This window comes from Corythoichthys intestinalis, chromosome 20 (assembly GCF_030265065.1).
Source record: "Corythoichthys intestinalis isolate RoL2023-P3 chromosome 20, ASM3026506v1, whole genome shotgun sequence".
NCBI lineage: Eukaryota > Metazoa > Chordata > Actinopteri > Syngnathiformes > Syngnathidae > Corythoichthys > Corythoichthys intestinalis.
This window is the reverse complement of record NC_080414.1, coordinates 12838047-12863326: the sequence shown is the minus strand read 5'-3', so window position 1 is coordinate 12863326 and position 25280 is coordinate 12838047. Positions and strand designations below refer to the sequence as shown.

The following is a 25280-nucleotide window of genomic DNA, read 5'->3' as shown; positions in this document are numbered from 1 at the left end:
CCAGTCTGCTTTTATTTGCCCTTTTGAGCAGATCGGAATCCCACTTAGTTTATCTTTCAAGGCCGGCGTACTCCCTTTCTCACGGAAACACTTGCGTTTTAAAAAGAGAACAAAAGAAAACATTTGGCACAGCTTTTGGTATCTCCTACTTTGGGAATTGGGATCTTTAGGAAGTGTACTTAAAGTTGAAATGTGTAGAGAGGCTTAAACAATTCCAAAAATGTTGTTTGTACTGCCTCCCCTACTGGTCGAGATGTTGACATCCTGTTTTTTTTTGTTTTTTTTAAACTTGATCCAAGTGCGAAGGTCATTTGTGTCCTCCTTTCCAATGATTTAGCTGATTTTTTCTTTACATTATGAACTATAAATGGGAATTGTCTCTGGCAGGCTGAAGGCATGACCCTTTAAAATTGATTTATAGTATTTTGTGAGAGTAAATTCATGGCAAGATGTTTTCATAGCTGGACATTTTTGAACTATTGCATTTTGGAGTTATCTGTAAGATAGATGAATGTACAGTATATCACAAAAGTGAGTATACCGCTCGCATTTCTGCAGATATTCAAGTACAGTGCCCTCCATAATTATTGGCACCCCTCATTAAGGTGTGTTTTTTAAACTGCATTGGGGAATGATTTTGTAAATTATTTTCTAATTTAATTTTTATTTTTGTTGACTGCTTATAATGTGTCAATCAGTTTAACAAAACAAAAAAAAAGTTTTTAAAAAATTGCATTAGGGAGTTTTTTTTTTTTTACTTCATTGGCTGCGATTGACGGCTATGGACATCCAATCCATTTGAAGCAGGAAGAGTGGCAGCCCCTCGCTTTAAATGGATTTGACGTCTACGAGTGATAAACTGCTGTAAATTCACAGCAGAAGGGTGATTGTATTTTTATTAGGGCTGTCAAAATTATCGCGTTAACGGGTGTTAATTAATTTTTTAAATTAATCACGTTAAAATATTTGACGCAATTAACGCATGCACTAAATGACCCGCTTGCACATTGCCTCAAACAAAATTACAATGAGGCCGTTTATGGACACAGTGAAGAGAACGCCACCGGCCGCTTAGGGGCAGCGCCCTTCCATACTCATGTTATTTCTTCTAAATGTGGGAGAATCAGTAGTTGTGAGACGTTCATGCTGTATTCACAATGCAATGCAAATTGCTATTTGTGCTCCACACATATTTCGGCAAGTTTTCTTTCTTTTAGTGGCAATTATGTGTCTCTTGTTGTATTTTGGGTAAGATAAGCACAACAAAAATAATATTCCTATCTCTCCAAAAAAATAATGTTCACAAAAAGAAAAACACTTCAGTCTAGAGTGATGAGGCCCTGTTCTGACACACAGTTGAACAACAATGCAAAATGAACTGGCATTCCATATCAAAATAGCTATGCAAAATACACGTAAAACTCTTCACTCTATTTTTATTATTGTTATTTTTATTTTTATTATTATTATATTAACTCTGCTTTTGATTGAAAATTTTACAAATTTTATTAAAACGAAAACATGAAGAGGGGTTTTAATATAAAATTACTAGAACTTGTAACTATAACAATTATCTTTTAAGAACTACAAGTCTTTCTATCCGTGGTTCTACTTTAACAGAAAGAATGTTAATAATGCCATTTATGGATTGTTACAATAAACAAATACAGTACTTATGTACAGTATGTTGTATGTATATATCTGTCATTTGACTTATCTTTCCATTCCAACAATAATTTACAGAAAAATATGGCATAATTTAGAGATGTTTTGAATTGCGATTAATTGCAATTAATTACGATTAATTTTTAAACTGTAATTAACGCGATTAAAAATTTTAATCGTTTGACAGCCCTAATTTTTATCATTGTCAATGGCACTGAGAGTTAAAAAAAAAAAAAAAAAAAAAGAGGGGATGACTGCAGATAAAATTATCCAAAGGTTCCCCCCACCCCAAAAAAAAAGAAGAAAAATGTCCATTCCATACCTTCAACTTCCGATCTCGCAGCACTTGCATCACCGCCCGCTCAGTGTCGCCCCCCGTGGCCAACCAGGCCAACTTTGCCTCAGCTCTGGACAGCGCCAAGCCTTCGCCACTGGCGGAGACGTTAGCGTGTACCGAGGCGGCCATGCCACAGATGTCATCCAGCAGTTGGGGCAGTTCTGTCGTGTGCCAATCGCACGGGTCCGTACTGCCGTCGCAGAAGCGTAACGCGGCGTAAACTTCCTCTGGGCTGACGCCGCGCTTCTCTGCTTCCTGCGTCAGAAATCAGCCAAAATGGGATTTTCAAAGGCTGGTGCGATACGGGTTTCCTTTTTAAAAAATTCAGTGGATTGACAATATTTAAAGTAGTGCTGCAACGTTTAATCAATTAACTCCAGTAATGGTGTACCACACGCATGCTATTTTTAGACCGTGACGTTGCATCGTAAAGCGGAAGTAAAGCCGAAGTGGGACATTATAGACCCGCCCTCGCATAGAAACAATGTTATTTGTGCTACTTTTCTCCGGTAATCTTTCAAAAACGAACATGCCGATCACACATTGCTTTTTTTGGAACTTGTAGAAACGACTCTAGACATTACGACATATGAAGGATGTTTTCTTCGTACGTTTCCCGAAACCAAAAACTGTGAAGGCTGAATCAACTTGCGCGGACTTTCATATGCAGTAAACATTTTGTTGGGTTAGCATGGTCTTTCAGAGGACGAAGAGTTAAGCCATTTTTAAAATTTTAACTTATTTTTTAGCGTGACGTTGTGCCGTACTGCTTCTGTCTGACAAAGAATGACCTGAAAAAAATTACAATGGTATCTGACTGCCACTGTTACGTTTCTGTTGTAAAAACAACTTTAGTAAGGGGGAAGTGTAAATAAATTATAGAATTAAGATTTGTTAATAACGAAAAATTAAAAGTGTTCGTTGGCTGTCACTGAGTAGCATTCGCTACACAAAATATAAATTCCCCCCCAATAACTGTCAGAGACATAGGACAACCATAGGATATAATATACAGGAAAGACGGGGCTGGTGGTAAAGGATAGCGTGTTGAAACAGAAGAATGTCATTGTCAGTCGCGTAAGAAAAAGGTGTCGATAAAAAAGCTAAGGCTATGCTAAGGTTGGCTCGTTTTTTTCGTCTTTTTCAGCCCCCGACACTCAAGCCAGCTCTTTACCTGAACCTTTTTAAGTCCTTCCTCATCTTTGCAAGTGAATTTGGCACCAGGGACATCATTTTCGGAGAGAATTGGTAGGTTTAGCTTTGTAAACATCTCCTTCGTACACGATTTCCATTCATTTCCTATTGGTGTCCTCCCTTAGCAGCAGTAGGTAACGTCATGAATATTAATGAGCGGAAGTGACGTGTTGCTTGCGGTACGCCATTCAGTTAGAAAAAAGCTTTGAATCAAATTTTGGTGCTTTGAGTATTTGTTTAATTAGAGTGGCCTTGTAATGGTTTCTTTTGAAAGGGTTTTGCATTTAGTTTTATTGATTTGGGTAGATAAACTCCCCTCTAATGTCAACAGTGAATATGAATGTATCACCTTCACTCATCGGCCACTTTATTAGGTACACCATGCTAGTAACGGGTTGGACCCCCTTTTGACTTCAGAACTGCCTCAATTCTTCGTGGCACAGATTCAACAAGGTGCTGGAAGCATTCCTCAGAGAGTTTGGTCCATATCGACATGATGGCATCACACACTCGGTGCAGATTTGTCGGCTGCATATCCATGATGCGAATCTCCCGTTCCACCACATCCTAAAGATGCTCTGTTTGATTGAGATCTGGTGACTGTGGAGGCCATTTGAGTACAGTCACCTCATTGTCATGTCCAAGAAACCAGTCTGAGAATTCTAGCTTTATGACATGGCGCCTTATCTTGCTGAAAGTAGCCATCAGATGTTGGGTACATTGTGGTCATAAAGGGATGGACATGGTCAGCAACAACACTCAGTTAGGCTGTGGCGTTCCAACGATGCTCAATTGGTACCAAGGGGCCCAAAGAGTGCCAGGAAAATATTTTCCCACACCATTACACCACCACCACCAGCCTTAACCGTTGATACAAGGCAGGATGGTTCCATGGTTTCATGCTGTTGACGCCAAATTCTGACCCTACCATCCGAATGTCGCAGCAGAAATCGAGACTCATCAGACCAGGCAACGTTTTGACAATCTTGTATTGTCCAATTTTGATGAGCTTGTGCAAATTGTAGCCTCAGTTTCCTGTTCTTAGCTGAAAGGAGTAGCACTCGGCGTGGTCTTCCGCTGCTGTAGCCCATCTGCCTCAAAGTTCGACATACTGTGCATTCAGAGATGCTCTTCTGCCTACCTTGGTTGTAACGGGTGGTTATTTGAGTCACTGTTGCCTTTCTATCAGCTCGAACCAGTCTGGCCATTCTCCTCTGACCTCTGGCATCAACAAGGCATTTCCGCCCACAGAACTGCCGCTCACTGGATATTTTTTCTTTTTCGGACCATTCTCTGTAAACCCTAGAGATGGTTGTGCGTGAAAATCCCAGTAGATCAGCAGTTTCTGAAATACTCAGACCAGCCCTTCTGGCACCAACAACCATGCCACGTTCAAAGTCGCTCAAATCACCTTTTTTCCCCATTCTGATGCTCGGTTTGAACTGCAGGAGATTGTCTTAAACCATGTCTACATGCCTAAATGCACTGAGTTGCTGCCATGTGATTGGCTGATTAGAAATGAAGTGTTAACGAGCAGTTGGACAGGTGTACCTAATAAAGTAGCCGGTGAGTGTATATCAGGGGTCGCGTTAACCGAATATTTTCCGTCGTTGACCGGTTTTTTAAAATGGTGACGGAAAAAACTGAAGTCCATCCGTCATTTTGACAGGTTGCAATTCACACCCCAGACCACAGGGTGGCGAGTGAGCATATTAATTAGCTATTGTCTCTCTTGATGCATGACGTCGTTGGCCTTACTCGGAAAAATGTCAAGGCAACTGAGTGTTTGCCTGGCACGGCCAGACTGTTCTCCCTGTATTTTTCAAACACTGAGAGAAAAGTCTGGGACACAGCCTCTCGAGTAGGTACAAAATCAATCGACAAATTAGATTTGTTTATTTGCGTGGCGTGTTCTTCACGAGCAACGTCACTCTTGCGCGCCGAAAGTCGTCTCTGCAACAACACGGATGGCGAACGGGAGAGCCGAGAATATGTTCCAATCCGCGGTAAATTCAGTTTTAAATGAGCTAAAACACATCGACGCGAGACATTGACAACAGTCTGTCTCGCGCTAGCCATGTTGAATAAACTCCGTTCTCCTCGTATGTTTACTTCCGCGCGCAAGTCCCTCGTCCTGCCCTCGTCGCTTTGCTAACGGCACGTCTGCCTGTCGCTGATTGGTGCACTCCGCTGTCTGTTTGCCTCTTGTTAAGCTTGTTCGGACAGAATATTAATTAAAAATGAATGAAAACTAAATACTATTGAATATGTCATTATTATCATTTTAAAAATGTAAGTGACGGGTAAAAATAGATTATGACCGGATTTTTATGACACTGTCAGTCAAAATGACAGACAACGAAAAAGTCTAGCGCAACCTCTGGTGTATATATCCTTTGTATACCTTATATCGGCCAAGTATCAACCGATCTTTAAGAAGTTCCCTACATACATCGGCCCAGTATATTGGCCGGCCAATATATCAATTAACCTTTATAAGAGAGATAATCACCCAAACAGAGAATCGAACAATTATATTAGTGTATCGGCTATATATCGGTCAATGGCCAATCTAGAAAAAATGTCCATATTAAATCCTGATATATAGCCGATCTTCATTTATAGACAAATGTACTTTAATAGCCTACTTTGATTTGTTGGACGAGCTTGAGGCCGTCTTGCTTCATACGGTCCTGCCTCTTCAGATCCAAGCCGACTCTGGGTTTGGGTTTGGGTTGGGGTGGTGCGGGAACTTGATGTTTTGCGTCGCCTGAGCTTTTCTGAAGAGTTGGTGACACATTTGACTGTTTTTTTGGTGTACGACAGACTTCACATGCCGTTGTGGATAAGGGGTTGACAAAAGTGCAGAATGGACAGGCCCAATTAGGCTAAGGAAGATAAAAATAAAAGGGTAGATAACATACTGTTAGCTGTCAGTTTCACCAGTAAATGGAAGTGAACGAGTTAGCAAAAAGACTCGGGAAGAACCTCCTTAACTTTGAAAAGCAACCCACCTCTACTACGGTGATTGAACCTGAGCTGTGAAGCGCCGGGGTGATGGACAGGGGAGGCGCCAGACGGGGGCGCTCACACACCTCACAGAGGACGCTGCTGCCTTGATTGATGACTGTGCAGCTCTTGCACTTCCACTCTGAAGACAACATCTAATTCATATTCACCTAAGTTCTGAACTTGACCTAAGTAGGCGCTCTCACCTGTGTTGGATGGCGTGGAGCTGTTTTTGCATGTGGCGCAGAGCGTATTTTGCGCCTTGTTGACGGTAGCGCACTGACTGCACGTCCACGTCGACGAAGAAGCGCTAAAAATAAAACGTCTAATCAATCACCAGGGGCGGAAAGTACTCAATCACATTTACTCATTACTATAAGTAAGTAGTTTTTATGTGTAGTTAGAATGTGTGTAGAATATGTGTAGAGAATAAATATCTTGCAAATTATCGCACTTTCGAATGGATGAAAAAGATCTAGACTGAACATTAATGGAGTTTGTGACAAAATTTCCTGGGTGACACTTAATAACATCTGTCAAAAGCATTTATTATTCCCCATGACAGTGTCATTTCATAATTCTGACAGTCTTATGACAGTCTTATGACGCCGCAGACAAAGTGTTACCCATTAACTAAAAAAAAAAAAAAAAATTCAAGAAATAAGACACACTGGACTACGCGCAGGATTCAAAATGAGGGGAAAAAAGTAGTGGCTTATAGTCCGAAAATTACGGTAGATTTTTGTGCCACTTTTTAGACCTCTTCCAATTTCCAGTATTACCATAGTTTTCGGACTTTAAGGCGCCCGTGACTATAAGCCACCACCCACCAAATTTGACACAAAAACGGCATTTGGTTACAGATAGAGCGGGTCACAGATAGAGCGGAAACGAATACTCGAGCAACTCGAGTAACTCAAGTTTAAAAACTGATCCAAGTAATTTTATTCGTCTCGAGGAATCGTTTAATTTTGCCAGTTCTAAGTATCACGTTTTGCCCGGAGTACTTTTAATGCGGGCCAAAGTCACGTGCGAAGAGGAAGAAACAAACAAAACAACAACAACAAAAAAACAACCAAATACCTAACTGCTACAAACTATATCAACGTTACTACAAACTACACCTGCATGATGCTACGGTGGTAGCAGGTAGTGTCTGATGTCTGACGTCTCATACATATCACATGTCTATAGAACTAGATGCGAAATGACAGATTCAGAGGCGTTAGTAAACAGCCGCCATCTTAAAGCAGTAGATTTCTCAGCGCTAATAAAAAAGATTAACGTTAGTGTCCCTTGCTCACGTAACGTTAGCCCTGCAGAGGGCAGGGTTTCTATTAGTTATGATTACTGTCGATGCGTGGCTAACGTATCTTACATAGATACAAGCTTTATTTAATCTGTAAAAACATAGCGCTGTAGAGTGATGAGGGTGTAAAATAAAAACATAATTAAGCTAACTGTCAATTTTAGCTCAGTAGTCATTGCTGGATAAAACAACAAGTAGAACTGGTCTCTAATGTGCTCCAATTCAGCAGGTATCATACATTTATTTTGAACACTGCAAAAACTCAAAATCCTATCAGGACTTACAGTTTAGACTAACTTAAAACTTAACTAGAACTAAAAATAGCTTGACACAAATGGAAATTAACACCTAACTTTTAAGTGATGTGTGTTATCAAGCGTAATTACATTTTTAGGTAAGAAATAAGAACTTACGTTTTTTTCGTGAAAGCAGTGAATTTGTTTTTTTTCCCTAGTAACATCTGAGATGCAATTGTTGGCGGTTTTCAACAATGTACTGGACTGTCTCAGGAAATTAGAATACACAATATTCTAATTTTTTGAGACAGTCCTGTGTATATATACAGGACTGTCTCAGGAAATTAGAATACACAATATTCTAATTTCCTGACTGTCTCAGGAAATTAGAATATTCTAATTTCCTGACTGTCTCAGGAAATTAGAATATTCTAATTTCCTGACTGTCTCAGGAAATTAGAATATTGTGTATTCTAATTTCCTGAGACAGTCCTGTATATATACACAGGACTGTCTCAAAAAATTAGAATATTGTGTATTCTAATTTCCTGAGACAGTCCAGTACTGTACATCGAAAATAAAGACATTGATTGACCGAAAATGGTTCAGTATTAGATTAAATGTCCTGTTTTCCCATGTATATTGATAATTACTCTTTACCTAAAATATAGTTTTATCTGATTACTCGATGAATTGATAGAATTTTCAGTCGAATACTCGATTACTAAAATATTCAATAGCTGCAGCCCTAGTCACAGATAAGCCGCACTGGAGTATAAACCGCAGCTGTATTATGGGATATTTACACTAAAGATATTAACTGGTAAGACTTTGTTTGACAGTGGCATCATAGGACTGTCATAAAACCAAATGAACCACCATGTAGCTTTGAACCATTTGACTGGAAAACTTAATTGCTTAAAGAAGCTTCATTTGGCCATCACTGCTAACTTGGGGGAGACAGTCAACCTCCTAGCATGCATTGCAGCGCTACAGTAAATAATCAAAATTCATGTTCTGGGCTAATTATTTCTTCAGTTACTGTTCCAGTTGTTTCATTAATTGCTAGTTATGGTATTTTGGCAATACATTTGACAGTGAAGCCATAAGACTGTCATAAGACCATCCTAATTATGCCATGACGCTGACATGAGCATTATTGAATGCTTATGACAGATTTCATTTTGTATCATCTGGCAAATTACCATAATTTTTGGACTATAAGCCGCTATTTTTTTTTTTTTTCATTTTGAATCCTGTGGCTTATAGTCCAGTGCGGCTTATTTGTTGATTTATTTGGGTTAATAGGTAACACTTTAGTAGAATTTTTTTCTTCTCATGACAGTGTCATGTCATAATTATGATTGTCTAATGACAGTCATATGGCACCACTGTCAAAGTGTTACCAAATACCATAACTAGCCATTAATGAAACAACTGGAACAGTAACTGAAGAAATAATCAGCACAGAACATGAATTTTGATTGATATTTACATCTATAGCGCTGCAATGCATGCCAGGCGTCACGTTGGACCACAGTAGTATTGACAGCAGGTAGCAGCAGAGGTTGAGTGTCTCCCCCAAGGTAGCAGTGATGGCCAAATGAAGCTTCTTAAAGCTTTGTAGCCAATTGGTTCAAAGCTTCTTGGTGGTTCATTTGGTCTTATGACAGTCGTACAATGCCGCTGTCAAATAATTAATATCTTTTGGTGTAAATATCCCAGAATACAGTAAGGACAGCCAGGCTTATATTCCAGTGTGGCTTATCTATGAACAAATGTCGTTTTCGTGTCAAATTTGTCTGGTGACGGCTTAAAGTCAGGTGCGCCTTATAGTGCGAAAATTATGGTATCTCACTTGTGAATGGATGTAAAAGATCCGAGCTGGACATAAATGGAGTTGGTGACATAATTTGGCAGATGACACTTAATGACATTTGTCATAAGCATTCATTATTGCCAGGGGTGCACATAAGTCGTCCGCATGCGCGCATGCGAACTAGACGTATACAAACGCGCTGGCTCTCAGCGGCTTCCATACGCTTTTGCGTACCGATGGCTGACCACTGTATTTGCGGCGGACACGAGACAATCACTTATCAAAATGTCGGAGGCAGGCCCCACTGAGTAATTATTTCCGTGTTCCCCCACCCCCATCAAAGGACAGACAGACGACAGAGACGTCACCGGAGCTACCGAAAAAAGGACTTTTGCTGAAAAGTGGCTGCAGGAGGTACCATGGCTAGAAGCAAATGATGCTCGCACGGATATGTGGTACAAAATTTGCCGTGAGAATCCCAATGTCGCTGATAAGAGCAGCGCATTTTATGTAGGGTCAAAAAATTTCAGCCATCCAAACTGAAAAGCACGAAAAAAACAGAGCATGTGGCAATTAAGCAAACTATCGATGTCAGGCAGCACCCCGCTCGCCCTATGGACAAGTGGCGGAATAAAGTTAATGAAGAGCAACGCCATGCACTGACAAACGTGTTTTTGCTCGCATTTCACAAAGCTAAACATGCACGTTCAATGAGCTCTTATGAGGAGGAGAACATCCCACTTTTACAAAGGCTTGGGGTTAATGTGGGAGCCGCATAATGCCCTTTATTTTGAATTAGTACTGCTTTTATGTTTATTTCTTTACATTTCACTTCAAAGTAATGGCAATTTTGTTGTGCCAGTTGATGTTAATCAGGCACTAATTGTTAATATAATTAATTAAAGGTATTTGGCTCTAACTAAAGCTTGTCATAATTTTATCGCCTCAGGCGGGTCGGCTCTCAAGCTCAATGAGGACCAAGTCACATCTCCAGGTCCTCCTCTGAGAACCTGGGGGAAAAAAACTATGTGCACCCCTGATTATTACCCATAATAGTGTCATGTCATAATAATGATGCTAATATGGCAGTCTTATGATGCCGCTGTCAAATAAGGTGTTACCTATTAACCCATATAAATCGGCAAATAAGCCGCACTAGACTAGAAGTTGCAGGATTCAAAATGAGGGAAAAAAGTAGCGGCTTATTAGCACTCATTAGCGTGAGCGTACCTGTTAACCTTGGTGCTCTCCAGCACAGTCCTGCTGTGACCTTTACGATCAGGGTGCGAGTGGAAGAGGTCGTCGCATTTGCGGCACAAGACCTGCACGCAAGTGGCGCAGCGAGCGTGCACGGGCGATACGCCGCAGATGCAACACATTTCTTCACATCGTGAACAAAAAACATGTTAGAGGAACGAAACTAACCTAAACATGTAAGCTAGCGTACCTCGCGAGGTTTTGGGTTCACGCTTGTGATGGTTCCTGGCGGGGTGGCGGTGGAAGAGGTCGTCGCACGCGTCGCAGAATGATTGATGATCACACGACGGGCAAACGACCGTGGCCGAGCCGCCGCAGAGATTGCATTGTTCCGCTGCGAGCGGGAAAACAAGTTGAATATCGTCCAATTCATTGGAACTGGGAGGAACGGCGGCGAATGTTCATTCGTTCTTTATCGCAAACATGTTCTTACTTGATGAACTGGATGAATTCTTCATCCCTGCTGGTGACTCGCTCGACGGTGGCAATTTTGGAGTTTGAAATTCTGTCGGGAGTTTTGGTTTGGGCAGCACTGGAGGAGGCGACCGCTTGCGCCCTGACTCCTCCGCCTGTTGCGGCGGGATGACAACGGCATCAGTCGTCGTGGCATCCTGCAGCATAAAAAAAAACTACTTTGTCATGTTGAATTTGCGAGATGACAAATTTTTTCACATACCTTCTCGATGTTAAACTGCGGTATAAAATCGCTGAAAATTTCCTCATGAGGATGCGTACCCTAAAACGAGTAAATAAGACTTGGTAAAACTCGTGGGGATCACGAAACACTGGTTTTAGAGGGGTCAGACCTTGATGAGCATGTCTATTTCCGTACGCAACGTCATAACTTCCAACGTCACCGCGGCGACTTTTTCCCTGTCGGGCTCTGTGACGTCGTCGGGGAAGCTGAGGCCATCAGACTGCTGCTGAGTGTACCCGTAAAGGAAGAGCACTTGACGGCCGCCCTGAGCGATGACATGTTCGTCGTTATCCCGACAGTTTTTTCCCAGCTTACATGATATCTAAGTGTTATGTGTGCTTTTTTCCCTAGTAATCATGACAGAACAAGCTAGCATAAGCTCAGTGTTTTTCAATGAATGTCAATGTGTTCGCCAAAGTCAATTCATCAGCTGAAGTTGAATCATTTCGAGACCTATTTTGTTATGTAAATCCTCATTTTTGAGCTTCTTACTAGCAAAAATGTTCCTATTTGTTTCTCAATTCAATTTAAATGAATAAAACAACAGGGGGGAAAACAGCTAATAATACTTTGTTATTTAATATTTGGTTTGCATTAAAAAAAAAATGAAAATGTTGTAAATATTCTTTTTCCATTAATTTATTCCAAATTTTAAAAATTTGTTTCTCATGTTTTATCAAGACATGCGCCGATTACCAGTTTCAAGGTAGAAAGGTATGAAAACCTCAAGGTTTCAAAACCGCAAAAGTTTTACGTCATACCGTCCCTAAGGTATTAGCTATGTTTTTGTCCCAAAAATGCTTTGAGGAATCTCTCGCTAGCAGCTGTAAGGCTCAACCCTCCCCCACTGGTTGTAGCTCAGTGTCAGTGAATCAGCTGTGCTACACGATGGCTGGAGGGGGGAAAACTCCTGAACTTTTTCCTCCATCGAAGAAAACGAAATCGCTGTATGGGAATACTTCGGCTGCAGAAAAGTTACAGAACGCCGCAGCTTAGAGGAGGGCCAACGGACATGCAAAGCCTGTTTGCGGAGGGTGGCTGCCGAGGAGGCAAAACCTACAATATGATTTCGCATTAATACAAAATTAAAAGTTAGTAAACACTAATGGTGTGCCAAAAAATCAATTTTTAGATGCATCGCGATTCCACATGTGACAATTGGAATACAATTCATAAATGTTCAAAAACGATGATTTTCCCTAATAACTTTATGACAACCGCTAGTAGCGGAACGAAATTCAAGACATGTCTGCCGCCCGGACACGCACGCATGCACACACACAAGGACGCACAACATTATGATTGATGCAGCTGGTTACTGAGCGAGGGTTTTACTCCTTTTCAAAAAACTTGAAAATAAATTTGTGTATGAGACAGGCAGGGACCAGGCGGTCGCGCTTCCGTGCGCAAGTTATTTTTTAGAGCGAGAGGGGAAAAGAGATAGTTCGTTGCTCCTTGCCTTTCAGTTGTCCAGCAGTAGGTTCAAGTCGTGTTGGAAAATGTTCCTAGTGTGTTGCTATTCCCGTGTGCGTCTATAAGAGGTGAGTACACAAAACCCTCTTGTACTGTTAAGCCTTTATTGTTGTTGTTTTTGAAATGTTATTAGTTAGCGCTGAGCGCTATGCTAATCAGCGACTTCGATAACATGTATTTCCATGTCAAGTTGTACGTTGTTTGGGTGTGTACAAAAGTTATTCCAGATGCAGTACGTTTAAAGCCAGGATTAAGTGCAACGGTAACACTAAAAACATACGAAATAGTACAGAAATCTGTGAAAAAAAAGTATACTGGTTAAAAAAAGTCTTATTTCTGAAGACACTTTGTTTCCAGAAAATGTAGTATTCATTCCACCAGAGTAAATTTTATTGTATTGTTGAGAGATCTAAGCACTGCCATTGAAACAGCGACTGTTTTTGCACCTTCTTGTGAAAAAGAGCATCTCAAGGTCAGCTGTCTATTGTATAGGCATGTTGAGAAATAAGTACTGCCTTTAAAATGGTTAATGTTTTTGCACTTTCTTGTAAACAAAAAAATAAAAGCAGTTTAAGGGCAGCTTTTTGTTGTATGGGCATGTTTCCATCGTCCTTAGGGTTTTTAAAAATAAATAATTGACATAAATTTGTTTAGCTACTTTAATAATCAGTAGTGTATGATGCATCAATAATCGTGATCATCGTCAATGCTGTGATCATCGTTCAATAATCGAAACGTAGCACCCTGAATCGTAATCGAATCGAATCGTGGGGTGCCTAAGATGGCACACCCATATTAAACACTGTCAACAACGTTTCCCACCAGCTACGAGAGTTAACTCCAGCAAGTTTAGTGTGTCTAGCGGTGGTAAAACATGCAGTGTTTTTTTTCCCCCTGGGAACTTTCTGTGTTGAGAAAAAGTGTATGTATAATGTAAACATGATACGAGCCATACACACGTGCTTTTCATGCAAAGTAATTCAATTATTTTTGTTATTTATTATAATTATTTTTAGCCTCACCTAAAGGACTGCATTTATTTTAATTTTATTTAGAATATTTTGTTCGGCTTAAGGTTATCATACCGTCAGAATATTATACCGGCACACGCTTAGTATCATTAATCATCTCATTTTTAAAATTCTATTAAAATTTATTTTAGCTGGAAACAAAGTCGATCAGCACATTTTACTTGCGAGCCACACAAAATGATGTGGCGGGCCAGATCTGGCCCCCAAGCTTTGTGTTAGACACCTGTAACTTAAAAGATTCAATTACACGTACTGTTTTTTCAATATCTGAAACTTTTTGGTGGAATATTTATTGTGTCCCGCTCTCACACTCACCCAGACTCTCAAGTTTGAGACCCCTGGTCTACGTCAACTCAAAGCTAGCATTAGTGCTTACCTGGATGGAGTCCACTGTAGCTCTGAAAACTGTGTTGGCGTGCTTGACGCTACGCCAGAATTTAGGCCTCAGAGGGCTAGTTAGGTTGCATCCGTATTTTTCTAGTATGCTTAAGGCCTTGGCTAAATGGGTCAATGACTCCAGCACCTAACAGGAAGAGAATAACATTCCAAAATGAATAACGAAACCCCGGAAGTCTTATTAGGTTCAAGTGTTGACCTGGGCTTTATTGCCGCCTGACACGTTCTCCTTCAACATGGTGCCCACCATGACATGACGGTACTTCTTGGAGAGCGGTAGAGGGAGGTTAGCTAGCACCTGGATGGCCTTTAGGTCATGAGCCATGCCGGAGGTAAGCAAGGCTTCGCCTGTCTTCCTTGCTTCCTCCATTTGGCCATCTGCGGTTACTAACAGGAGACATTTTAGAACAGAAGTGTTTGAAATAACATTTAAAGAACATTTCTGAAGTTCTCTTAAGAAATAAACTATTTTTGGAAATAAAAAACACAAAAAGAAAACATTTACTGATATTCCTATTTTGTTTTTTGAAATGTAAAAAAAAATCAATGATTGACTGAATAACCCCCCCCCCCTTTTAATGAACAATCAAAAAATGAGAAATCATTTTTTTCCCTCGATGTGTCCTGCTACAAATATGAATGAACACACCTTTTTTTTTTTTTTTTTTTTTTTTTTTTAAAGATTATTTGAACTCTTGACAAAGTGCAGACGCGTTCCATTATTGTATTGCTGTAGTCAAGGAAACAGTATGTACCACCAAAACTGCTCAAGCAGTAACTTATCAGCTAACTGATCAGCTTTCACTAAACACAGTCTGCTAAGGGGAAGTCCAAACCGGACGAACAACATCTCTATCATCAATTCAATTTTTGTTAGTTCACATAAAAGTACACAAAAGTCCAAGTAAATCCTTATTTTGTTTTTCAAGTGTGTACAATTTGTACTAATTAGAAGTCAAACGTCGACGTTCCAATAAATAAACTTTAGTAGCTTACGACCATTTTCGTTACAGTGACAGCGTCCAGTCAAAGTTTATCTCGACATTACTTTTAAATTATCAGCCCGAATGCTAAAAAATAAGATTAAACAACAATAATTTTAAATTTAAGAAAATTTTGACTAATATTTAATGTTTTCACTCACCTGGATTTGATCCACTGGCCATGAAAGCAACACAAAGACGGAAGTGAGGTGTCGTTCGTTCACAATACTTTCGGTAATGTTTTATATTTTCACAATAAGTTTTCTGGAAACGGTCGTTGCCTGCCTCCTCGGTATTTTTGTTTTAGCGTTTAAAAAATAACTTCAAAAACAAGCTTAAGAGAAGATTATAGAGAAAAACGCACTGGGTTCGACAACAGAATCAGTGAACAATATTTGCTTCTCTTGTCGTGAAGTTTTAAGCGGAAGTGATGATATTCAGTCAAAATCGAAAGCAACCTTAAGTGAATGAGGAAATAAAATTAAAATTCACTCACTGTATGTCGTCCTTCTGATTAACCTTTTCGTCACTTTAAACTTTTTTTTTTTGTAGTTTCCAGGTAAAAATAAAAGTTTACTGTACATCATGCCTAAAAATTCCGAATTAAAGATTAGCGTCGAAAATGCGGCGAAGGTAAGTTGAAAGTTTTTTTCTATGACTAAACAAAATAAACGCATTTGCAAAAAGTTTTGAAAAAAAATCACCAGAACTTAAATATCGTACTAAAAAGAATGTTTTTGTGATAGATAAATTTTACTTTATACAAAACGAAAGCAAACTGAGACGTGACTCGGCAGTTCAGGGAAAAAAATTCGTTATAACACTTTTTTTTTCTTAACTAATTTTGATATTTTTTTCATTCCTTGTAGGTGGAAAGCTTCAATCAAGCTTTGCTATTTGAGGTTTGCACTCAAAATATTCTCCTTTTACTCATGATTTATAAAATTTTGACGAATCAAAAAGAAATAATAATTCCATGAGTATTTTCTGATAAAATGGTTTCCTCAGTCAGTCCTGTCTTTCCCCTTTTTCCCTAGACAAACAATCTCTTCTCAGTTTCGATTCCTGCCAAGATCCTCAAGCTGAATGCTCTGCTTCAGGTCAGAAATCTTACTGACATTTCTTCAGCCGAGCAACACACTTTAACTGTAAACATTGCATTAAACCGGTTAACTTTTTCTTGACAGGAAGTCAATGGGATAGATATGTCGGCACTTAAAGCGCCACTGGACATCCCCATTCCTGATCCACCAAACCCTGATGAAGAGGTGATGCGTGACTCTTTTTGTTGTTGTTGTTGTTGCAGTTTTAATATTAAAGCAATTTGTTGCGTGTTCTCAATTCTCTCTGCGATGTTCCGACAGGAGATGGAAACCAACGAAGAGAAGAAGAAAAGTGAAGTATTATTTCTTAGTGCATTAGGTTAAGACGTCACGGTTCTTGAACCCATCTGCTTGTTAACACAGAACCCAAATGCGGCTTTATCAAGTCCAACGAAACCATCTTGGAGCTTGTGGGCAAGTTGAAACCCGAAATCGCCAACCAACGGGAGACGTTCATCACCGTGGCATGCTGGATTCAGCACTTCATCCCCAAAATTGAAGACGGGAACGACTTTGGCGTGGCAATTCAGGTGCGTTAACATGCTGAAAAGCGGAGGTGGGTAGTAACACATTACAGTTACTTGTCTAAGTTTTTGAGAAAAATGTACTTCTAAAGCCCCTTTCAGACTTGTATCCCGGTACATTCCCTTGTAAACTGACGCGGTATTCGACCGTGTCATGGCAAGATATCCCGGGAATAACTCGTGTTGGACTCGTTCACAGACTTGTCCAGTGGTGCCGACTCCGCACTCTTTTTGCAGGGAGGGCGGCTAGCGCTGTTTTATAACCTGGACATTACATCAAAGATAAACGACGGACTCTCTTCCTCGGCTATACGATCCGATCCAGTAACAATTTAATTTTGTTATGTTTTCAAATTAATGTTGCCATTTCCAGCTTGCCATATTGATAATTGCGATGTAAGAAATAGGAAATGACTATCGGCCCGCCATGATATTTACGTCATCAGCCTTCGTGCAGTGACCCGGGAATTTATCGCCTGCTTTCACACATACCGCTTCCCGGACATTATATTAATACGCGACTCAGTAAATGTCCACGTCATCTCCGTGTCAGTCGACCCGGGAAATTGCTTTCACACATAAATCCCAGGAATAAAACGGTGTTGAGGTGTGTGTGAAAGGGGCTAAGATTAGTTTTACCGCACCATGCTATTTACTTTTAATTTTGAGTACATCTGTGAAGAAGAAACGCTACTCTGTTACTTTGAGCTACACTATTCATTAGACTCATTACTTTTCCCCTTTATTCTACATATTAGACTTTACCAGAGATGCCCACAACGGCTCTACCAGTTTCCCCAACAATAATTACATGACCCTATTATACCAATCAGACATAATAGTCACATGACCACACACAAGCTTGCAATCAGAAGTCCTATGACTACACTCTGTTCAATCACGAGTCTTAAAAGCGCCATTTAAAAAACAAAAAAAAAATCCGCCGCTGTCAACATCACTCGAAAGCGCGGATTTCGCCCCCTCTCCAAGTACTGTAATTTTTGGTATATTAGCCGCCACTTTTTTCCATAAGTCGCATAAAAGTGGACCATTTTCAAATTCGATCCAGGTCACTTTCGTATGTGGTTAAAATCTCATCCGGGCCACATTTTTCCAGAATGTGGCTGCGGTCCGAACTGTCAAGTCCCCCAAATTGGAATTCATGCAGCAATTAACATCAGCAAAGAGCGAGAGAGACCCGGTGCTACGGTATCGGTGCAGCTGTGCATTAGCGTTAACGCCTAGCTTGAACGCGGCTTTTGGGGAAGGAGCGGGCTTGACAACAGTCATAAAAAAATAAAATGGGTTGAAAATAAGCCTGACAATGCGCGGTTTTCTCTCTTCTCCAATGCTCTTGCGCATGCGGGCCAGTTTGCTCAGCGCATCTCGGACTGCGAATTAGACCGCATGTGTGATACTTGAACAGGCTCAATGGACAAAGGCAGTCTGAACGGGTATGCCAAAAAAACAGATAAGACAAAAAAAACGAAATTGTGCAATAGGACCAGCGGTATGAACCTAGCCTTAGTTAGCTAGCTAGTTATGAAGTAGGTTAATTTGTTGATAAATAATAATAAAGAGTCATGAAACACACACAAAATACTATACGGACATAATACTTACAGTACACGTATCAGCTCTTGCTGTGTAAAACAATCTTCTTAAGGGATGTCACTTTTTATATACCGAGTCTGTGTGGTCCAGGGTAAATTTATTCGTGACAGCCAAAGTTGATAAGAATGAAAGATTCCCATTGGATTCCATAGAAAATGCATGTGGGTCATTTTTGACCCACTTGTGGAAGCTTAGGGTAGTAATATAAAAATGACAATTTCTTCAAATGTATAAAAAGTTCATCAAAAATTTGAATGGCATATCAAAAACATGTTTTTTGAGGAATACCTGGAATATGAATTGATAACAATTTTTCATTCCGAAGATATCTCAAGAAAACAACCTCACCGGGTCATTTTTGACCCACTTATGCATCTATGGGTTAACAGCGGCGTCATAAGACAGTCATTATTATGATATGACACTATCATGGGCATCACTGAATGCTTATCACAGATGTCATTTAATGTCATCCGGAAAATTATGTCATTACCTCCATTTATGTCCAGCTTGGATCTTTGACATCTATTCAACCTGAAGAGATAATTTGCCAGACAACACTAAATGACATGTTATAACCATTCATTCATGCTCATGACAGTGTCATGTCATAATTATGATTATCTAATGACAGTCTTATGGCGCCACTGTCAAATAAAGTGTTGCCAAATACCATAACTAGCAATTAATGAAACAATTGGAGCAGTAACTGAAGAAATAATCAGCACAGAACATTAATTTTGATTATTAACATCCGTAGTGCTGCAATGCCTGCTTGGAGGCATGGTGGACAACAACAGTGTTGACAGCAGGTGGCAGCAGAGGTTGACAGTCCCCCTCAAGGGAGCAGTGATGGCCTAATGAAGCTTCTTGAAGCAATGAATCTTTGTAGCCAATTGATTCAAAGCTTCATGTTGGTTCATTTGGTCTTAAAAGTGTTACCGGTTAATATCTTTCGGTGTAAATATCCCATAATACAGTGAGGACAGCTGCGACTTATAGATAAGTGCGGCTTATCTATGAACAAATGCAGTTTTCGTGCCAAATTTGGTGGGTGGCGGCTTATAGTCAGGTGCGCCTTATAGTGCGAAATTTACGGTATTTATTTGGCACCGATAGACCACGGAAAACCGGAGATATTATTGTTTTAATTTCATGGTAGGTAATATTTTCTAGACTAGAGAGCACTCTTGCTCTTTGGGTGGGCGATATTTTATTTGTTGATTTTTGCTAGTTGGAATTCAATATTTTTTGGCATGTTATCGATTACTTTGCGCTGATTTAGAACTCATACCGTTGTTTAAAAAAAAAAAAAAACAATCTGACATTTTAAGCAGCTATTACTTGAGTAGTCTTTTCACCACACACAAATATTTACTTGTACTTGAGTAAATTTTTTGGATGACCTTTACTTTTGTAATATTATTTTGACGTTTGTAAAGTGTAAACTGTTTGTCACTTGCAGGAGAAAATCTTAGAGAGGATTGCTGCCGTGAGGACCAAAGTGGACGGCTTCCAGCCAAATATTAACAAGTGCGTATCAAAATGTGTTTATATTAGGCCTGCTGTGAATAATCAACTAAAAATTACTTTGATAATCATTTAATGGCATTTTTATTAAAAATTCATGTCATAATAAACTCTTTACTTAGGTACTTCCTCGAAAGAGGAGACGCCGTGGCTAAAGCCTCCAAAGACACTCATGTGGTGGGTCCCTTGAAAATCTTATTTTTTTCCCCCAAACGTGGATCTAATTTTTCTCTCACCTTCCAGATGGATTACCGTTCGCTTGTCAACGAGAAGGACGTCGCCGTCTACTCAGACATCAGGACGATCATCCTGGATTTACGTAGCTTTTACGTGAGTCAAACAAACACTTTCCGCTTCCCGCACGCTTCCTTTCACCGCTTTTTTTCTCTGCAGGTGGAACTTTACGACATGATCAGCAAGAACATGGAGAAGGTGACCAATCCTAAAGGCGAGGAGAAGCCGTCCATGTACTAAAAACCAGGGGAAACACTGACCATTAAAAAAAAAAAAAAAAAAAAAACTGGCTTCAACACATAAATATCAATAAAACACTTTTTGGTTGCTTTTGTTTTTGTGTGTTCTTCATGATGCCACACCTTTATTTCCAAAACATTTTTTTTTTTAACAAAAAAAAAAAAAAAAAAAAAAAAAAAAAAGTATATTCGTGCTTAAAGAGCAAGAAGAGACAACAAACTTCAAAATAAAAGAAAAATACTCCAATCGTCCTAAACTTCTGGACCTTCTCCACCTGGAATAAGCTGGAAAAAACAGATTGTTATGACAAATTTTGATTTCTAATCAGGATTAGAAAACTAAATTGTCACATTGAGTTAGTTACCATTGTAATGTTGTTGCCGTTGAGTAGAATCTGGTCTAGTTTGGTTATCCTTCGACCTTCTGGTGTTATTTCACTAAAACATAGGAGGGGGAAAAAATGCAATTTATCAAAGTCACCCTGAGGATTTCAAGGAAAACGGAAAAAACTTACAACTCTGTCACGTCCTCGAGGACCATATCTTAAAGCAAGTTAAGGAAGCTGCACTATAACTAGCAAACTGACAAAATTGAAACACATTATTTGACTTTTTTTAGGATACTGACAAAGTCGTCGAAGCCCAAAAGAGTTCCGACAATTTCTTTATCCGTCTTCATGACAATGTGGATGCGGGAACCGATGCACTTGTCCACAAGCTCTGAAAGTATTAATGGAAAAGTTTTAAATCATAACTAAATTAACATTCATGTGTTTCTGTGAAAGAGTTGACTTAGAAATCAGTTAGAGCAATAAACTTACTATTAGTTACATTTATTTGGCTTAATTTTGCTTTTTAAAAACAAATTTGAATTGAATTTCTACATTGAAAAATTAGTTGTGCAGGACTATCATTACTAGGGGTGTGACAAAATGTCAAAATGGTGATATATCGTGATACTTGGCATTAGGGCTGCAGCTATCGATTATTTCAGTAGTCGATTAATCGACGAACTAGTTAGTTCGAATAATCGAGTAATCAGATAAGGAACATGAAAAATTAAAATTCCTGAGCTGAGGCTCAAACGGTATAAAAAAAATAAATAAATGAGGATCTATGTAGAACAAAAGATCAATTGCCTAACTTACATTGCAAAAGTCCGCTAGCTTAAATGCTATAAAATGCTAATGTTTTTTACAATGCTCTTAACAAATTGTTCAGACACATATTCCCACAAAAAAACAGCTAAATATACCTATAAACTAATTTACGAATGCATTAAGAAACATTAGCTCAAACAAAAACATAGCATACATTGGTCTTAACAAGGAGCAGTTGGATTCAGCCATATGAAATGAGGCAGACCAGAGGGCAGTGTATCCACCCTAATCAATAAAACGAAATGCAAACACTTTCAAAATAAACCATTAATTACACGAATATTCGAAGCAACAAAATTTTGTAATCGAATACTCGAGTTAATCGATTAATCGTTGCAGCACTACTTGGCATTCCAAAAAATAACGATACCGTCAGGCCTAAATACATAAATAAACACAAGCACATCACCCCCATCCTTCACACCCTACAATGGCTCCCTGTTCACCTCCGTATTGAAATCAAAATCCTCCTTCACCCCCATCACTGTCTACACGGTGTAGCCCCCACCTACCTCACCGAACTCCTCACATCACATACTTTCAGCCAGAACCCAGTCAGGCCAACAGCACCGTCTACTCCCGCCCAGGACTAGGCTCAAGACTATGGGCGACAGGGGCTTTGCAGGTGCTGCTCCCAGTCTGTGGAACGCCCTCCCAGACCACCTCAGAGCCCCGCAGACGGTGGATGCATTCAAAAAGGGACTAAAACCTCACCTTTTTAAAAAAGCTTATTCTAGCTAATTTTATTTGACTGCCTTATTTTTATCTGATTGGCATCTGATTTTATCTGTGCTTCTGTCTGTTTTGCTTTTACTCTTTGATTCTTAGTCTTTTTATTTTTCGCAATGTGCACTTTGAGTTTTGTTTTTCAAATGTAAAATGTGTTATAAATAAAATGTATTATTATTATGCCAAGAATCCAGATATCATTTTAGAAAGGTGCCAATATTTAAAAAAAAAAAAAAAAAAGGAACCAACAAGTTGCTACCAAAATCTACTATAATAGTCTCAGTTAACTCTATGGCTGCCATTAATGGCGCTCGACGCCCAATCCATTATGACCAGGAAGGGCGAATGAACGTTCGTTCATTCAAATCCAGGGCATTCACAGTCACTCTTTCCGATTTTCGGGAATTTACAGGGAAATTTCTGTTCATTTTAGGGCATTTACAGGTCACTTCATGTTGAGTTTGAGTCACTTCCTATTCATTTGGGGACATTCTCAAGTCTCTTTCTGTTCTGTAGCCCAAAATCAACTGAAGTGACCCATAGAATGCCTCAAAATCAACAGAAAGTGACTGAAAATCAACAGGTAATGACTTGAAATGGCGTACCGCATGCAGGCTATTCTTAGACCGTGACGTCGCATCGTAAAGTGGAAGTGGGACATTATATACACACCATCGCATGCAAACCATTATATTTCGGCCTTCTTTCTCCAGTAATCTTTCAAAAAATGACATGCCAATTATTCACTGCTACTATGGAACTTGTAGAAACGACTCTCGACATTACGACATATAAAGGATGTTTTCTTCATACATTTCCCGGAACCAAAAACTCGGATGAAAAAATGTGAAGAATTGAGCTACTATGCTACTAGGCGCTACTATGGCGCGGACGTCTAAAAGACCAGTTTAACGCCAGCAAGGATGAAGCCATTCACATTTAATATGCAATAAACATTTTGTTTCGGCCAAGAGGTAAGCCATTTTGATATTATGACTTATTTTCAGCGTGGCGTTTTGGTGTGCTGCTTCTGTCCAACAATAAATGACCTGAAAAAAATTTAAAAGTGGGATCTGACTGCCACCGTTGTTACCTATTCTGTTGTAAAGAAACAACTTTAGTAAGAGGAAGTGTAAATAAATTAATAGAATTAAGATTTGTTAAATAATGAAAAAATTAAAACTGTTTGTTGGCTGTCAACGAGTAGCATTTGCGATCGCTACACAAAAATAGCGATGTAAATTGCCCAAAAGAACGGTCAGAAACGTAAGACAACCAGAGGATATAATACATAAGAAAGCCAGGGCTTATGGTGGTAAAGGATAGTTTGTTGAAACAGGAGAATGTCATTGTCAGTGGCGTAAGAAAATCGTGTCGATAAAAAAGCTAAGGGTAAGCTTAGGTCGGCTCGTTTTTTTCCGTGTTTTTCAGCCCTCGACACTCAAGCCATCTCTTTAACTGAACATTTGTATGTTCTTCCACATTTTTACCAGTGAATTTGGCACCAGGGACATCATTTTCGGACGGAATTGGTAGGTTTAGCTCTATAAACATCTCCATCGTACACGATTTCCATTCTTTTACTATTGGGGACAAACGAGAACTTGTCCCCTCTTGCCTAGCAGCAGAGCCACAGTAGCTAACGTCATAATGAGCGGAAGTGACGTGTAGCGTGCGGTACCCCATTGACCTCGTTGCCTGGCATTGACTGACACTGACAGCCATAGAAGTGGGAGGGGCCCGTCTGAAGTGGGAGGGGTTCATTCACTGCCACCTTCCCAGTTCAAATGGATTGGACGTCTACTAGTGAGAACTTACAGAAGAAGGATGAAGATGAATTGTTTTTCTGTTTATTAGTTGTTTTGAAGCATGGTTTCCCGAACAATGTATCGATATTTGTTGTATCGCCATATCGTGAGATCATTGCTATCGAGAGCTTATATCGCAAATCGTATCGTGTGGTACCAAGAAGTACCCACCCCTAATTCATTGCTGAGTTTTAAGAATAAATGGATGGATGGACCTGTACTTCTTGTGTTCTTTTGGACACCTGCCTTGGTCTGTCAACGGAATTCTTCCAATTGTGTTGCCATTGTGTGTTTTCCTAACCGTCTCTTAAATATATATACCACTCTTGTGAATAAAATAGGAAAATAATGACAAATTTTGTCATAAAAATGCATTGCCCTGAGCACGCGTTCGAGGAGCGACGCTAACAATTGATGTTAAAAAGCTGACAAATTCCTAATATTGTCAGCTTGGTGAACCTAATACGTTGTCGTTTATTACTACGCTAAAATATCAGCGAATATGTTGGGGGAAAAAATAAATTGTACAAACCCAACGGGAGCAATTGTGAAGGATTCGTAGCTTGAGTTGCCGCCATGTTTGCTGTAAACTTTCAGGCAGAAGTAATCGAGCGAGTTAATAAAGGCGGAAACGAGTCTAAAATAGTCAAACCCACCGTTGTCGATTATGTTTTTTCTTTGAAAATGAAAATAGATACACGTTATGACAGTAAGGTTAAACGGTAGCAACGGCAGCGCGAATATTGATTTTGATCGATTTATACCACGTGACGCTGCAATTTAGAGTGGTTAATACATGACGTAATTGTTTAAATTCGAAGAGTAGTGAGGACAAATCGAGAGTTTTGATACAGCCTGACAACATGCGGTCCGTCGTTTAGCCCTTATATATTGGTAATCAACGCCAATAAAACTAAAATAAACAGCCAGACA

General features: G+C 39.6%; 3 protein-coding genes across 4 annotated transcripts in view; 1 reads left to right on the top strand and 2 right to left on the bottom strand.

Annotated features, from left to right (window-relative positions):
* LOC130908592 (E3 ubiquitin-protein ligase RNF31-like) overlaps positions 1 to 16024 on the bottom strand; it is a 29142-nt gene extending 13118 nt beyond the window's left edge. The window contains exons 1-12 of one of the 2 annotated variants that reach the window (XM_057824179.1): positions 15568 to 16024; positions 14623 to 14801; positions 14404 to 14550; positions 11633 to 11788; positions 11503 to 11562; positions 11260 to 11437; positions 11017 to 11160; positions 10800 to 10950; positions 6412 to 6515; positions 6211 to 6347; positions 5845 to 6084; positions 1988 to 2257 (exon numbers count right to left, since the gene is read on the bottom strand). In XM_057824179.1, the coding sequence (XP_057680162.1) occupies positions 1988 to 2257; positions 5845 to 6084; positions 6211 to 6347; positions 6412 to 6515; positions 10800 to 10950; positions 11017 to 11160; positions 11260 to 11437; positions 11503 to 11562; positions 11633 to 11788; positions 14404 to 14550; positions 14623 to 14801; positions 15568 to 15589 (1788 nt within the window). In that variant the 5' untranslated portion in view covers positions 15590 to 16024. Of the gene's footprint in view, positions 1 to 1987; positions 2258 to 5844; positions 6085 to 6210; positions 6348 to 6411; positions 6516 to 10799; positions 10951 to 11016; positions 11161 to 11259; positions 11438 to 11502; positions 11563 to 11632; positions 11789 to 14403; positions 14551 to 14622; positions 14811 to 15567 lie in introns of both variants that reach the window. The other variant, XM_057824178.1, reaches the window with a different exon arrangement.
* Positions 15823 to 20740, top strand: psme2 (proteasome activator subunit 2). Its single transcript, XM_057824183.1, has 10 exons — positions 15823 to 16039; positions 16276 to 16308; positions 16444 to 16506; positions 16594 to 16674; positions 16771 to 16801; positions 16873 to 17039; positions 20113 to 20180; positions 20300 to 20354; positions 20421 to 20507; positions 20571 to 20740. The coding sequence occupies exons 1-10, from the start codon at positions 15992 to 15994 to the stop codon at positions 20649 to 20651; spliced, it is 714 nt and encodes a 237-aa protein (XP_057680166.1). The 5' UTR covers positions 15823 to 15991; the 3' UTR covers positions 20652 to 20740.
* Positions 20741 to 20803: 63 nt separating this feature from the next.
* Positions 20804 to 25068, bottom strand: lsm5 (LSM5 homolog, U6 small nuclear RNA and mRNA degradation associated). Its single transcript, XM_057824184.1, has 5 exons — positions 24880 to 25068; positions 21275 to 21370; positions 21166 to 21193; positions 21016 to 21088; positions 20804 to 20935 (listed from the first exon to the last, which is right to left on the bottom strand). The coding sequence occupies exons 1-5, from the start codon at positions 24923 to 24925 to the stop codon at positions 20903 to 20905; spliced, it is 276 nt and encodes a 91-aa protein (XP_057680167.1). The 5' UTR covers positions 24926 to 25068; the 3' UTR covers positions 20804 to 20902.
* Positions 25069 to 25280: the final 212 nt, after the last annotated feature.

Bases quoted from the DNA above. Each gene is read 5' to 3' on its own strand.
- psme2 (XM_057824183.1), top strand. From the start codon at position 15,992: ATGCCTAAAAATTCCGAATTAAAGATTAGCGTCGAAAATGCGGCGAAG. The intron at 16,309-16,443 runs GTTTGCACTCAA...CTTTTTCCCTAG, and splicing joins ATCAAGCTTTGCTATTTGAG to ACAAACAATCTCTTCTCAGT. The intron at 17,040-20,112 runs GTGCGTTAACAT...TGTCACTTGCAG, and splicing joins ACTTTGGCGTGGCAATTCAG to GAGAAAATCTTAGAGAGGAT.
- lsm5 (XM_057824184.1), bottom strand. From the start codon at position 24,925: ATGGCGGCAACTCAAGCTACGAATCCTTCACAATTGCTCCCGTTGG. The intron at 21,089-21,165 runs GTAAGTTTTTTC...CCTATGTTTTAG, and splicing joins CTCGAGGACGTGACAGAGTT to TGAAATAACACCAGAAGGTC. The intron at 20,936-21,015 runs GTAACTAACTCA...TGTTTTTTCCAG, and splicing joins ACGGCAACAACATTACAATG to CTTATTCCAGGTGGAGAAGG.